General features: G+C 44.8%; 1 protein-coding gene across 1 annotated transcript; it reads right to left on the reverse strand.

The window, feature by feature from the left end:
- Window positions 1-1,564: 1,564 nt before the first annotated feature.
- On the reverse strand, window positions 1,565-10,592 carry LOC119404764 (secreted frizzled-related protein 5). The gene is made up of 2 exons (XM_037671426.2): window positions 9,536-10,592; window positions 1,565-7,426 (listed from the first exon to the last, which is right to left on the reverse strand). Exons 1-2 carry the CDS (start codon window positions 10,080-10,082, stop codon window positions 7,131-7,133), a joined length of 843 nt encoding a protein of 280 aa, XP_037527354.1. The 5' UTR covers window positions 10,083-10,592; the 3' UTR covers window positions 1,565-7,130.
- Window positions 10,593-16,418: the final 5,826 nt, after the last annotated feature.

Raw genomic sequence — 16,418 nt, forward strand, 5'->3', positions numbered from 1 at the left:
CGATGTGCTGAGAGAGACATTGCGCTCCCACTCTGTATGCTCAAAGGCACACTTGGCAGAGTCTAGCCTAAGTGTGATGCTTTGATGTGCAAAGGGCAATTTTGAAAGATATGTAAAAGGTCCCTTTAGGGTGCACTGATCACTTCCTGAGTGCGATTTCTAGGATGGGGCCTACATAGGTGTTTATAGCCCTCCTTTGTGATAGGCCAATAGATTTATCAATCTCCTCACCATTGGCTAATGAATAGAAGGCAACACAATGCAAACTTGCCTTTCATGTAATACCCCTGGCACACTTAAATGTAATTCGCAGAGAGTGAGATTACAAGCTAATGCTGTTCTTGTTGCTCGGGCGCATGCACACACCACTTGTGTAATCTTGATGACAAGTATTTGGAAAAAATTGACAGAATTAATAACAGAGGAAAAAGTAATCAAAGTAGATGCTCACATTAATATTTATTAACAACTTTTTTACCCACTCTGTGATAATTAAAGCAATTTTCACGACCATATATACTCTTCTTCTTGGTCGCCAGCAGTAATAATAAATTTCGGGGTTTTACGTCCCAAAACCACGATATCAACTCGATTTTAGAAGAACTTCTTGCTGGGCGAGTTGGTGCATGTTCGTGGTGGCAATCGTTGCGCATTCAATCGGACGAACACAGGAAGGAAGGACAGAGTTGTTGCTCTGTATAGCGCAGAAAGCAATTTTCTGCGCAGCTTTTGTTTTTGACGTGAGGTGTCCTTGACATGTGTTTCCTCCTCTTTTCTTCTCTCCTTCTTTCGTTTTATTTGGGACGTGTGATAAAAAGTGCATATATATGCAGCGACCAAATGAATAAAGCCAGTTGATAGTTTGTGCTCTTTCCGTTTACTCTGTCCTTCCTTCCTGTGTTCGTCCGATTGAATGCGCAACGATTCCCACCATCAACTCGATATAACCACGATATAAACCACAAGAAACGCTCCAGTGGAGGGCTCGAGAGATTTTGACCACCTGGGGATTCTTAATGTGCACCTAAATCTAAGCACATAGGCCTCTAGCATATTGCCTCCATGGAAATGCAGCCACCGCAGCCGGGATTCGATCCCTTGACCTTCGGGTCAGCAGTCAAGCACCATAACCGCTAAACCACTGCGGCAGAGGTCACCGACACTTCCGTCTGCCACGTACAATTGTTTTTGTGTCGAAGAAGTTTTGATGGCACCGTCCGATTTATGCTGGCGTAATTTTTACCCATCATGCAAAACAGTAAAGACATAAATTGAAGGCATGACTAGGAATGCCAGGTCACAATGATATTCGACATGTACATAATCTACTGCGAATGACACGGAATGTGCTGTGTGACAAGGGTATAAAAAACATCCTAGATCATTCACTGGGCAGCTAAGGAGAACAGTGGCAAGGGGCTCTCATTGCCTATGGAATGGAATTTGTTTGAAATTCCAGCAGTGGCTCCACAATGCAGTAAAACTGCACTAAGAAAAACAGTAACAACACATGCTGAAGCAGTGTCAACATCCTTGGGCCCACACTGATAAAGATTGGCACAGCGAGGAATAAATTACGACACTTTATTCACTAAAAGCTTATCACAGCCAAGGGACTACATGTGGCATCCCTATCAAGCGTCCATGCTAGATATAGGAAAATAATGCTGTTCACGAGTTCGTACAAAACAACTATAAAGCACACTCGAATGGAAAAACAAAAATGTAAAAAAAAGCACGCACAATATGAACACTATGTTGAGGGCATGCCGGTAAATGACTTCGGCATGCCAGCTTTTCTTGCTTGTGCACCTGCGGCACTTGACTGCAAGTTAAGACCTTGATAGCGGTCATGGAAAGAAATTGAGGGTCACTCCAAATGTGATAGGTTATCGTGTTTTCTTCCTTCATCATGGCACACAAGAAAAAGCAGCAGCAAACAGCTGACTCACACTCACAAGGCAAAAACACACACAAAGTCCTTTGGCACACAGAGTTGACTCGAGGGCGCATAGCTAGTACACAACAGCTAAATTTATGCTGAATCTTCACTCGACCGCCTATAAAAACTTGTCCTTCAAAACAAACCAGACAAATTGTGACCTGCAAAGCAATGAGAGGTCACACATGGACTGAGGGCGAGATATACAAATGAATGCTAAAAGAATACACTCAACACAGCAAATGAAAATACTAAGCACGAACTCTAGTAGATTTATGAAAGCCACATAAGGCCGTTTCACAGCAACCATGGAATAACAGAGCTATAAACACCTCTTCATCTAGCAAAAAAAGAAAAATTCTCAGCATTATTATGGCACCTTTGACTCAAAGGAATTGTACAGGCGAAGTAAAGATGTGTACACTGGATAAGTATCCTTTCAAAACTCAAACTTGCATATAAACGGTAAAAAGAAGTCAGTCAGTAGTTTATGCAAAAGCTGCAGAACAACAAGTTTTACAAGGTCTTCTGTAATTTCATGGCACTTTCGCTTGATCGGGCCTGCTTTTGAATATTAAAACTTTCCAAAAGCTGTGAAGTTAGGTCATTACAGTCTTGTAAATGCACTGTAATCATCTGCTAACGATTCCCTAGCTTCAAGAAAATAATTTCACCATCCACGAAGTCCAGGAGAGCTCGTGATTCAATCCCTGAATCTTGTTTCGGTTTATGTAGTTCTTGCATGCAGAGAGTAGGGCTTGCTTGGCATTCAAGATGTGTTGATGATATCAGTCTGACATTACAAATCTTTTTAGTGGTCTTTCAACATTGCATGTTGCCACTGTTGCAAATATGCAAATCCCGAATTGACAAAAAGCTATGAATGTTACCTGCTGTCTACATGAAACAAAGAATAAAGCTGCTCCCGATGAAGCAAAATAGCAAGCTACTCTAGCTGAACTCTATATCGACTTGACTCCATTTTAATGCACCTACTAAGAAACTGTTAGTCTTTGAAAAAGCCCACACAAGCAGCACTGACCTTATATCATTTAGAGATCAAGTGATTACCATGTGAAGGATACCTAACAAAACAACATGCATCTCAATCACTCAAAAATTTGGCAATGGTGTACAGTGTATAAGGTTAAAGGTGGTATAACACCTGTAATTATCTCTCAGCCTTTAAAAAGATATTTAAAACGTTCACAGGAAAAGCATCTACTAAAGCATCACCAGTTTATACATAGTTGCAAAATCTGAAATAAGATTACGTCGCGTGGTATGGCACTGACAATACTGGAAGATCTCGGACATCAAGTTTGCTCCTCAATGGGGATCTCGCATGCAAACACACAAGACGAGATCCTGTGGCTTTGTATAAAAATGCAAGACTCCAAGTGAGTCGAACTGTCATTCTTGCAGCTATGAAGACCGCAAGCAGTAGAAAGAAGTCTTAAATGCAAAAGATAAATGAACACTGGAACACAGAGGGCACTAGACAGTGACTTCAGACACTACTGTCAGCTGGTTATAAACACCGCAGTTATCTGTTAAGTAGTAATCAAAGACAACAAGCATTGAGTCAATGTCACTCCACTACAAACTAAGCTTGCTACAAGAAGGCTTTTTTTCTTTTTTTAATCACTACCCTGACCAACGTAAACATTTCAGTCATTCCAGCACAGATTTCTAGCCACAAACTGCTCGCACAGGAATCCAGGAAATCTTTTAAACTTGAGGAATTGTCTAGTGAACTGCAAGGCATGTCTGCAACATGAAAGTTGCTGGGAATCAATGGGCATTTCTCAGTAGCACACAACTTGCAATGATAATGTCCTTGTGACAAAACTACCACTGATAATTACCATGTGCAACATTTATTTCGAGCTGATATCAGTAGCAGAGGCTACCTAACAAAGATAAGCTTGTATTCGTATGGCATGGCTTTTTGCGAGAAGCAGTTTGACCATCTCAAAGAATGTGGAAAGCTGACTTAGTTGATAAGCCATAATTGACTGAGAGGCACACTGCAGAAAAGGATGGACTGGATTAGTTCCAACCACCAAAAGGTCCAAAAATATGACCGTACTATAAGTGTACAATCTTCAAGTCAAAACTCAGCACTCCACTCCCAATGAAAGTCTGACGAATGCGGGCCAGATTCAAACACACGACCTCATGCTTGGCTCTAGATCAAGATCCACAAGGTTAACACGTAAAGCTGAATATAAGCTGCCAAAAACAGACAAAAAAATACAGCACAAATATAACGGGAAGCCTGTGCTGCTCGCAGGTTGAAAAACTTCTTGTGCCACTTGCAGAATGGTGAGCAATAGTTGTGCAGAAGCCCGACATTGTGTCTTACGTACACAACACCCACTGTTGCTTGCATCGAGGACGAGGCAGTTGTCAGAAAAAGGCACATGTGTTTCATGGCTGCTTTTTCTACTGCTAAACTACTAAGCTCTTTTGTTTGCATTGTTCCTCGCTTGTAGCATCTTGGGCAAGTTGTTCACAATGATGGTGTTCAAGTGAGCATGCTGTATTTAGCAAAGAACTGTGACTGTTCTTGATGGTGCACAATCGGGAAGTTGTGTTCTTTGGCTTTTCTCGGAAGACAAGTAGAGTCTGGTATGTTCTTAGTATCAAGTTAATAAAATCTGGCCAGGACTATTTCAAACAGACTTCAATGCAAAAGAAAAGGGGAAATGACCGAGAAAAATAGAGCTATCGAGTTCAGTAAATTAAAGTCAGTATAGCACTGGTTGGCTATTAGTGGTGAATCGGCTGTTTCGTATTTCAGCTTCAGCAGGATGCCGCAGACCATATACTGACATCTAGCGGCAGCACAGTACAAGAATGTTAATGACAGTTTGATGGAAAATTGCAGAACTCTGTGTTGTCTTTATACTTACTTTCCATCAACTTTCGCATCATAGTAAGAAAGCGAGAAACACGACACTCACGACATTGTAGAAAGATTACACTGGTATATGATAAAACATGAGAGGCAAAGCTAGTATAGAAGGAACAAGTCTACAGATGAAAGATGTGCTCTTACTTTCAATAGCACACAAGAATGAATGCTGGTGCTTATCAATCATCTACCACTCACCTTGCAAACAGAGATTACTTATGCAGTAATGCACACATATACTTGGAGACACATACATACTATCATGGACAAATAGAACACGAACGAGTCAGGGCTAACTGGAACGCATTCTCTCATTTCCGCTTTTGCCACTTTGATGTTGGCATGATTTCAGCTTGTACAATTAGCTACGGGCCTACACCACACTCGGCAACCATGCATACAGTAGCGCGAGACCGCGCACTCTCTTCAGTTACAACTTGCGAGAGCTGTCCTCTTTTATACTTTCCCGCTAGTGCTTTATTTGTCCTTGACAGTGAACCTTCTACAAACGAGGATTATTGAAGTAGGTCTGTGGCATTACAGCTGCAGTCGCATAGCATGCCCAGGAATAAAAGAATCGAAAATCGCTGAAGTGTGGCCTTGTAAACATTTCTCCTTGCACATCAAAAAGCAAAACCATAAATTGTCGCCATTTTGTTTCACGAAAGTTCTGCTGCAAATATATCCTAAACCGGCTAAAACCCACCTATACATATTGTCTGAAAATATGCTAAACTAAGTCTAAATGTAAGTAGTACAAACTTTTTTTTAATGGAGGTAGCCAGTTACAATGATAACGCACCAAATACCAAAGAGGGACATCTAAGAAGTACCAATCCTTAGGCCAATGTTTTTTACATGAATAGCAAAATATGCTTTTGAAAAATATTTTGAACAGGTAAAAATGCGTCAGAAGAGTTTATATAGATGACAGGCACTAAAAGTATAGTGGTACTTTTCTTTTTCTATTACTATCACTTCAACAACACATCTCTCAGAACCTAATGAAATCTGCTAAATTTCTTTTTCTTTTTTTTAACAAATTTATTCAGGGATGTCGTTCTCCATAAAAAATACTGCAAATTTAGTAGTAATCCCTAAAATGGCAACGCAAGGTTTTAACCACACCAGCAAAAATTGGTTTCAGATATATTTATAGTTTCCAACCACAGATGTGGAGCTTTTTTGCCAAAGCCATGCTACTCCTGTGAGGTGAGCAGTGGCAGAAAAAGTAAGTGATCATGATAACGGGCACCTTGTTATGTTACCTTTACATGAAATTTATAGCGTTGCAATATAATGAAGCAATGAATGTTTGTTCCCACAATGACGCCTGTCGCTGAACCTGTCGGCATGAACAGTCATTGTGTAAAATAGCATCTGCCCATTTTTTCTTCTCATCTAATCCCCTGCAGCCAAAAAAAGAAAATTGAAGCTGACTGATTAGTGCAATCATGAAGCAATTTGCACACAAGCATCAATTCTACAAGTAAGGCATTAGTACTAATGTCGCAGCCAATCGTAATTTCTGTACAAGGCATGGATGCTGTGGAAGATTGTACTCAGCATCAGCTGAGCAACACAAAATCTGCATTGTTGCCCGATGGCACGTCTTTTCCATTAGTGGCAGAGATGTACCAAATGCTCCTCGTTTCTTTCATAAGATGACAAGTGGTACGGAACACACTACAATGACACATCTCGTACAAAGACCACAACACCTAACACCGACGATGCTTCACAACATTGACACGTTCGATTTGGCAACAGTCTCTTTAGCCTGCTTGTCACCTAACGCCGCTTTTACTTCTGCCTTCACACTTTTACTTTCTGTCTTTCTCGCATGGATACATGCGTATTTGATGTTCACGACTAGCGAAAACAGACGGAGAGAAGAAACAAGCGCCCGATGGAGGCACGAAGCAGAGAAGTGTTAGAAAAGTAGAACGCTGCATACTTTTGTGTTGCCGTAAAACTTACATAAGGTGCAATACGAAGGAGTCAGTACCTCCACCTTCGTTCTCGGACCCAAACTCGCTTCTGCTGTTGTGGACAACTTAAGCGAGCATTTAGTTTCATGCAACCTGAACAAAGGCATGCCAGGAACTGTGCGACTGCTTTGTTTGCCATGCTAGATGCCATCTGTTGAGAGAGAGGTGTACTGCCCCGTGGTCCAGACCATCATAGGGCCGGGAGGCATGACGTTTCAGCTGTCGTCTCCACATCTGGAGTAAAAGACGTGGCACAGCCAGCCTTTCCAAGACGAGACTAGTGCTGCAGAGGGTTGGTGCAGTTGACACCGCGCATGAGCCGCAGGGCCTTGCGGAAGGCGGTGGTGCGGCGCCACGGCATAATGAGCAGGGGCGCCAGGCTGCCGTTCTCGGCACGCAGCCCCATGAGCAGCAGCTGCCCCTTGAGAGGGCCGCAGCACCTCTCGAAGTCAGGTGCCTTGAGGACGGGGCGCCGAAGCTGCCGTCGCGGCAGGCCCTCGCGCAGCTTGAGCAGCTTTGAGCGCTTGCACTGCAGCTGAGACCCCTGAAGGCGCTTCACCCGGGCACGCACCACTGTTGCCGCAAAACAAAAGAAGGAAGATGACATGCGGGGCAGGGAAGTAACTGCAGAGGCTCGGCATACAGCATGAGGCACCATACATGTGTGTCCGTGTGCTTGTTCTTTTTTTCAGTGTTCATCTACCTGAATCTATCAGTATCAGGGCCGTAACTAAGGGGGGTTGAGGGGGTTCTGACACCCCCCGAAATTTTTTGATGCTTTAACTTTTCGGGTGACACTAAAATACTTGCACGCCCACACAGCGACCACCAGTTGCCAAAGTTGGCCATTTTACACACAAACACCCCCCGAAAAAAATTCCTGGCTACGGCCCTGATCAGTATGGAAGCATTTGAACTGCCGATTACATACTGGTGGGATAGATCGAAACACTAACCTGAAAAGTGAAAGCACAACACATACAGTCACATCCTACACAATGCATATTCACTCACAGCACAAACGAAACAAGGACCCACAAGAATAACAACACAACATGAGCGCTAGTGCCATTGCTGTTTCTTTTGTGCTGCGAGTGAAGATGCAGATGTACCAGCTCACACAGTTACCTAATGCACAATACAATGAAACACAGGTCATTTTTGGCACTGTGTGCATATTTGTTTCTTTCAGGTCGTGTGAAAGAGCAGTATACCTGAGCTAAAAATCCAACAAATGGACTGACAAGAAAACTGACTTTTGGGAAATTCGAGTGCATATCTCAAAATTGTATGGCATTTGAAAGTTAATCTAGAGCTATTCACTGTAGCACTTGCACGGTCTTTTGTACAGCTTCAAAATGTGGAACATTTTGGGGTTCATCAATTCACAGCTCGAAATTTCAGTGCAGTGGGGGAGCTTGTGAACAAACTGGGAAGCGCACATATCAGGCTTCATGCAAGCATGCTCCAGGTTGATGTGGCTTATCTTTATTGCTAAGCGCATCATATGTCCTGTTTGCCACTGGAAGATCACGTAAACTCATTTTGAAAGAAGGCACAACCATGTGAGGCCTTCAACAAAGGCTCTATATAGATGCAATCACGCAAGTTTAATGCACGCACATTATTTTCTTCCATTTGTGCTGCTTGCATAGAATGATGTCGTTTGTTGCTTGTATAGAACGATGTCGCCAAATTTTCAACATTTTGTAGCAATAGCGTGCCTATCAAAGCAACCTTGATGTTGAACATCAAGTACTAGCCAAAATTGTACCAGCTTCACCCATGCGTTTGAAATTATCATGAACCTGCACATTAGTGGTCCTTTTGTAATCCATTATTTAACACTAAGATTCACTAAGATTCACGATGATTGATCGATTAGCTTGACAATAATTCTGTTTCAACCTGACAGTGGAGTATATAAAACGTCGCCAATCACATGTGGCACGATATTTGCTTTGACAGAACTTACGAGTGCAGATTTTGTCTGCTTTTGTTACTTTACCGAAAGCGGATAACAAGACCGGTGCCACAGTTACATTCTTTTAAGCCCAAAGTGTAGCTATACTGAACATCAAGAGTCGCTTTAAAAAATATGTTGCCCAACACATCACATTCATTTGGGCATTAGCAATTGTTCGCAACAGCAGACAATGCAAAGCAGTTGGATAATGGAAACAATGCACACATCTGTCAAACTGTACAAAACGCGAATGACAGATGCACGCCTGCAATAACGCGAATGACAGATGCACGCCTGCAATCAATCTTTCCGCAAAAAACTGACAATGAGGGGACTTATTCTTTTCCATCTTCCAGTTGCACTACTCACAACTGCCACTTGTGTCACATTATGTTGACAAGTGTAAAATAAAACAACGTTGATTTCTGTATCCATTGGTCGTATCCTAGCAAGAGTCCAAATGTGAGCCGTTGTCTATTTCGAGATACGTCGCATTTCAACAGCGTGAGAAAAAAAAATGAAAAGCTAAACTGACACGACATAACGAAACGCCCTTGCCTGCTTCGTCACGTCGTGACGTAATCATAGGGCATGAACGCGCTCCACTGGTCGCACGTGGATGATCTGCAGGAGGCGCTCGCAAGCGGACAGATCGTGAGTGCGTGCATATGCATTAGCGTGCGTGCCAGGTTGGAAGGGGAAAGGTAAAAACCCACCGAAGTCGGCGCGGCAGTAGTTGTCCACGAGCGACTCCGTCGTGTTGGCCTGTTGGCAAGCCCTGCAGGCGACTGACGCTGAGGCCTCGCTTGCTGCGGCAGTACTCTGCACACCGATGCACATGTCATTGTCCAGGGGAAACTTGTCGCAACGGACCATGTCCGGCCACGGGTAGCCGTAGTGTGCCATGGTGGCCTCGCATCCCCTGCGCACGGCCTCGCACAGGCTTCGGCAGGGAAAGATGGGCCGCTCCAGACAGACGGGCGAGAAGAGCGAGCAGAGGAAGAGCTGGGTGTCCGGGTGGCATCGTCGGTTCACCAGCTGCACCCACGAGCGTGCCTGCTGTTGAACCTCCGCCATGCTGTCGTGCTCGAGCAGATTGGGCAGTCGCATGCGCGTGTAGCCGATGCCGCGACACAGCGTCAGGTTGGCCGGTATCTCGAGGCAGGTGGGCTGCGCCAGCCGGCCGGCCCAGTCGAACCCGTCCAAGCCGGCTGCCGACGCTACGGCGAGCAGCGCCGGCAACAGGAGCGGGACGAACCCCATGCCCCCTCCACGGATGATGCTGCCGCCGCGCCCAGCTGCTGCTGATGCCGCCGCCGCGGCACCGGCGCGCCGCCAGCGGTTCTCCTGTCCCGTCGCTGGAGAAACACGGGGCGAGGAGCCGTTGCCGCGAGGCGGGACGTTGCTGATGCCGAATCTGTCGCGCACGCGCGGCAACCTTGGGGAGAACCCCCCACCACCGCACCGGCAACCGCCACCCACCAAACAACCGCACCCCTCCCGTCCTCGCTGGCGCGTCGTCTGCTTCGCTGCGAGTCCCGTCGCTTGCTTGCTGCAGCCGAGCTGTCTGTCAACGCACTCGCGTGTCGTGTCGAGACGGCGAAGCGAGCACCCCTCGTCGCGCTTCGGGCCTGCACGCCACACCGTCTCTTTGCCGTGCGATGACTCCGCACGCCTTTCGAAAATAAAGAAACTAAAGCGAGCCAGTGCGCCGCGCCACAAGCAGAAAAAAGCCAGCAACGCGAGCGTGTCCGCTGAGAGACGAGACGCTTTTATCGCCACCCCCACCCACCTTCCCCGCCCCTCCGCTCGCGTCGCACGTTCGTTTCTCGAGCGCGCAGCGCAGCCCGCCTCGTCGCCGAGGCGAGATAGGAGGGCGGCTGGCGCGTGCACGCACGCACTGATCGAACAAGCGCGGTGGAGAGACTCGGGAATGCAGACGGTCCCTCCACCCCGAGTTGAAAAGAGTACAAAAAGAAAAATGAGAGTATTAATTGGCAACGAAAGAGGGGACGCGCCTGCACGTGCGCAGCGCTTTCCACATCCCAGTTCCACCCTTTCTTCAAACACGGCTCGCGTGGCTCATTCTTTCGCTTTACCCACTGAACGGGCTTTTATGTCGGACGCAGATGCCAGTGTCGACATTCCTTCCTTGCACCAGCGCGCAAATATTTTGTTTTTGTATCTGTAACAGTTGTCGAGGCAGTCAGGTAAGGTGAACCGATAGGATAGCCAGTGCACCTAAACGTTAGCCGTAATCATTGTCAGCTCAAGAATGCAGTGTCGAAAGTACCTTAGGGATGACAGGCTCTGGCCACGCATCCCGAGTTCTTTGTTGCCTGCAGCGGTAACCATATCCACACCTGGCTTCGCTTTAGCAAGTCCTACCCTTTCCCCGAGACGTCCGTCGGGGGAGCCTTTTTGTTGGCGACGGCGGTAATGATACGCCTGCCTGTAAAAGGTCCACTTTGTCGACTGCGACGCGCACCTCCTGCGGTGGGCGATGCGTGGCGAGAGACCTCTTTTAGGCTGGGACCGCAGCTGCGTCCGTGCAGGGACTTCCTTCCTAATCTCTGTGGAAACACATGCTTATCATTGTGCTTATTTCCAGTTTGAGGAGTCTTGATACACACACCTCCCGATCTTTATAGTTCTTGAATGTGTGTTATGCCGCTGTGCCATGGCCAGGCTACATACTGGAGGTCTGTCCGTAAGGTATTGAAACTGAGTCTGCCGAAAAGAACTCACTGATCCTATCGGCACATGTTACTTAAAAAGGAACGCTGAAACGCCTAGGCGTACGCGTTATTTGCGAAATCATTGCCACTGATCTCACAATCGGTTACGCCCCAAGAAACAATTTAGGCTTCGCCCACAGAGCCAAAACGCGCCTGCACTTCACCCGTGAAATACAGTCGCGCTAGCTGGTTTCCGCTGGAACCGCAAATACGTCTATTGTAAATAATACGCATATTAGTAGCCAAGGGTTCGTCGTTATGACCTAAAGGGACACTAAAGAGAAACAATGAATCGGTTTAGATCGATAAATTGTGCTCTGAGAACCCTAATGTCGTTAATTTCACCATCATAGGTTTATTAATAGAGGAGAAAATCAAGTTCAAAGTTTTATTTTTAAATTTCGCGACGAAATCTCCCCGCGTGACGTAACGGATTTCAAAGTGTATTTATCGTATTTTTCCGCCATTGACTCAACAAAATTACCCCTAACTTGGTATGTTAAGTCTATGACCCCCTCAGCGGACAATGCACTTCATTTTTACCGATTAGGAACTACGTAGTCCCTAGTAGGCGCCGTCAAAACATGTGACGTCACTGCGAATGGTGCGGAAACTTCAAGGTGGCGTCGCCACCCAGATTTTGTTTTTGCGTGTTTTCTCGCTTGCTGAGCGTCTTCTCGCAGCAAGCGTGGTGTTTTTGGTATCGCGAAAGAGTAGTTTACTAATATGAGAAAAATCGTTTTGCTTTTTAGGGTCCCTTTAAAACATTACATTTATCTCAGCAGTAATGTCAGAATCTCTGACGAAGTTTATTAGGACATTCAAGTTTCGAACCTAAAACCAGCGGCACTAGCGCGTGCTTGTATGGGAAAGTGAACTATCTGAAACGTTCGAGAAGTGTGTGACGTCATGAAAATGAAGAAGTGCTATTGCATGCATGGAGCATTTATGAAAATTCTCTTTGATCGGGAGGCCGATGGCTTTGGGCGGAGCCGACATAATTTCCGTTGTAACCGAGTGCTGTGAAGGTCCAAAAAATCACAAACGAGAACGAAGTACGGAAAACAAACCATTTGATACCATAGTATTTATCTTTTAAACAAAACAGAAGGCCAAGTTAATTACGAATGCTCCTCGACCGAATTTAAAAATGAAATTAAATGCTGAATTAATCACAACTGGGCCACATTTTTCCTTCCAGTGATTTTTGACATAATTAAAAAATTGTTGTATACTCATAATGTATTTGGTTTTTCATATGTTTATTTAGGGTCTGTTCCATGTGATTATAACAATGTGTGTGGTCATTATGCGTATGTTAGAGTTTAGACACAACAGAGCATTGTGCATCCAGATCTTGGTGTTTTATGAGCTAAGTTGTGAACGTTATATAAATATGTATATTATGTGTGCGCATTTTGGATATATTCAGTTTAACAGAGTGTCTTTTTTTTATATTAAAGTACCGCTTTAGTCTAGCGCGTAAGAGCGATATGCTGCAAAAAGCATATCGCTCTTATCTGAAGTGTATGTGGGGGCGGGGACATTTGTCAGGCTCGCAAGCCTTTAGTCCTCGCCGCCCTCTTGACTAGTCAAGAAAATAAAGACATTGAACTGAATTGAATTGTAGGGTATTCTCGGGAAAAAAATTAAGCTCGCGGCCTTTTTAATGAGAAGCTTTGTATGGCTAGGCAAAGCCAGAATTTGTATGTGCGCAAAAGCTCCTCTCTGCTTATCGATGGATTAATCCCGACGGTTCCCTAAAGCCTTTCTCAGTTACTGGTTACGTCTGCACGAAAATCTTAATTGTTGTTTACCGCCCATGCGTTCCCTTCCTCATTTTCAGTGCACCAGTGGTGAGTAGTGAAGCGTGCACTCTTTCTGTGGCACATGCCCAATTCTCTATGCAGCGAATATCAGCGAGGCCGTTTAAAGGGGTCATGAAGCATCTGCTTCTCCATGTCGCAAAAGCATAGCCTCCTCATTGGCCGATAGCCGACTTAAATCGAGAGTGGCGTTCGGATCAGACGCGCTTCTTGCCACGGGGTGCCGCCACTTGCCGGCGCCGCACTCCTCAGTACACGGTGGCCGCACTCACGCACGCGAATCACAGCGGGAGAGCGATCGCGTTTCATGACGCGCGCTGACGTAACTTCTTTCCCCCGTGCCATCCCTCCCTGTGTAGCTTCCAGTGCGTTCGTCGGCACGAGAAAAGATAGAAAGCGCTGAGAGCGTGCGCCAAACCCCCGTAACTCCGCTCATTCTTGACGGATTCGAGAAATTTTTGCGGCAATCGATTCGGGAGGCAGTAAACTCGGATACTGAGGTCATTAGATCATTACTTGGAAAAGTGGTTCATGACCCCTTTAAGCATGGTTTTAACATATCCGCCATAATATAAAAATTCTGGAGATGCTTAGAACCTTCTAAGAATGTGAAGGCAAAAAGTTTACTTGGACCTTCTGTTGATCTTGTGTGGAACTTTCTGCGGAACGTGAACTACGCGTAGAGACAAGCGTGTCGGTTTGATATTTCGCAACCGGAAATGGGAAAAAGCGCTGCAGTATGCTTCATGCCACCTCAGATCGTAAGGTAATGCTTGCGAATGTGGATACCGATCGCCCGCTTAGAGTTGCCACGAATCGTGTGTGCACTTGTGCTGTGAATCAAGTGGACAATGGTATGTCGTTGAAAGTGTATGTGAAAGATAAGCGCTGCGGTGATTTAAGCGTGTGCTGAAAGAGTTGGATCTCGTGGAGTGTGAATAAAAGGTTTAATTAAATAGTACATTTGACGTGGTCTAAGTTTATTGCAACTTAGTAAAGAGAAAGTGCTGTGACAGATGCAAGTGATTGGTACAGTTGGAGTGGTGTTAGTTCATTGCGACTTAACAGAAAGAAAGCCGTTTGTTTAATGTATACGTGATCGCAGTACACCATCGGTTTCACTCGGCTCTGGCAGAAGGTGATGTAAATACCACTTGAATGTTCTACACACGTGGATATAAGAGTTTATCAGCGGAATCCATAGTGTCGTCGATGGGAAGTTCCTTAGAAGCCTAAGAAAAAGTTTAACGGAACTTCAAAAGAAGGTCCGACAGAAATACGGCCACGAAATTCGACAGAACATCAGCACTAAGTTGAACTTCAACAGCACACCAGCAGAGCATTCCTCATAAAGTTGAACACATCTACAGAAAGCTCAAGAGCAGATGAACAGATGGTCCAAGGAGGATTTGGCCTTCACGCTCTCTAGTGAGGAAGGGCTCGGCATGCACTGAACTTTTTTTTCTTTGAGTCAACATAGAAATGCTTGCAGCAGTGAACGACGTTGGGCCAGTTGGTGTTCCATATCGAAAGGAAAATCAGCGCTAAAACGACGAGGACAGAAAATAAACGGCATCGTTTGTCGTGCCTCCTCTGTCCTTGCGCATTAAAACGCGGAAGTACGATTTGAAGCACTTTTCATCCGACAATGAGATAGTAGCGTGCAGCTCTCCCTCCAATTGTAACTAAAAGGCTACATGAGATGTACGACATTGCTACTGTCAACGGAGCCGAATGAGAGATTTTCCCGTGCAGATCTTATTTCTTTGCACCACATCAGGAGCACAAGATACAACGTTAACATTCCAGCATTTTTTAATGAAAACTACGGTTAGCTCTCTAAAAAATGAGGCCGATTTATTGCTTTCTTCCATAGAGCATGAAACCTTATTTCAAACTCGCCAGTACGTCAGTACGTTCACTGCCTAACTATTTGGTCTACGGTACTGCACTAAAATTCCGTCGAAGAACATAGTCGGTGCGATCATTTGCTGTTGCTGATTTGTAGCGGTTGACTGTACTCCGTCTCACACATAATGTGCAACGTTGTGGAAGCTATGCAGGAAGTTCGGTCAGCAATATTTTATAACTCCGCGCGTCTCGTGGTCGGTTTTTGTAGTTGTAAACGCTCGAATGATCCTCTCCGGGACGCGTCGCGAGACGGCCTGGAAATGAAATACCTAACAATGAAAACAACAAAACGCTAAGCGACGCAGCAATATAATAACTGCCGTATAACGGGGTTTGTTTATCGTCATTTATTACTCACCCTAAAAACGAAAACAAAAATGTTTTTTTGGGTAGTCATATCACGGAACTATATTCCTTAATGCGAGCGCATCTGCTGCGAGAAGTCGTGTTAGCATTCATACCGTTACACCTGTCTCATTCCACGCCAAACGTCCCAGCCATATTGGCGACCATCTCAAATGTTTTCGAAAAAAAATCGTGCTGATTTCTTGCATTGAAAACAGCGAATTGCTAGAATCTTTCGAGGAGAAAAAAATGTTTGGTCACGTGGGAGCCTTCCGAATTTCGCAGAATGTCGGCTGAGTGTGGTTTTTCAGAAAAGTTATGCTGAAACTATCGTTGCTTGCTTCAATTCCAAATTTGGTTTACATACTAAGCAAAGGCGTTTGTGTAAGGTGTTCAAAGCTCAATAATATTATTCCAATTTTTCTGCCATATACGGCTCCGGAACATTTGCCAAAATGTCCTTTGTTTGCATTTTTCCCTTGTAATACTGCGCTATGTATGAATATCTGAGTAATGAATATATTTTACGTTAAAAATATTTTGAGATCACTACTCTTTTTAAATTTTACAAAAAAACCCGCAAATTTCAGAAAATCGGCATTTTGGTCCATATTGAGACGAAATTTGCACCACGTGGTGCTCCAATTAAAAATCAACTTTACACCTCAATCGAAAGCAAATAAATGGTTCCTCTTATAAGGCAAGTTTTATCATTACTATTTTTGTTTTAAGGAGGAAAATAAGTTTTCAAGTTTTGACTATCCGCAGTTGTGTCAATG

The sequence above is a fragment of the Rhipicephalus sanguineus genome, chromosome 9 (assembly GCF_013339695.2).
Source record: "Rhipicephalus sanguineus isolate Rsan-2018 chromosome 9, BIME_Rsan_1.4, whole genome shotgun sequence".
Lineage (NCBI taxonomy): Eukaryota > Metazoa > Arthropoda > Arachnida > Ixodida > Ixodidae > Rhipicephalus > Rhipicephalus sanguineus.

Excerpts from the sequence above, each read along its gene's own strand:
- LOC119404764 (XM_037671426.2), bottom strand. The coding sequence starts at position 10,082 with ATGGGGTTCGTCCCGCTCCTGTTGCCGGCGCTGCTCGCCGTAGCGTCG. Across the intron at positions 7,427-9,535 it reads CTACTGCCGCGCCGACTTCG|TGGTGCGTGCCCGGGTGAAG; the intron begins GTGGGTTTTTAC and ends TTGCGGCAACAG.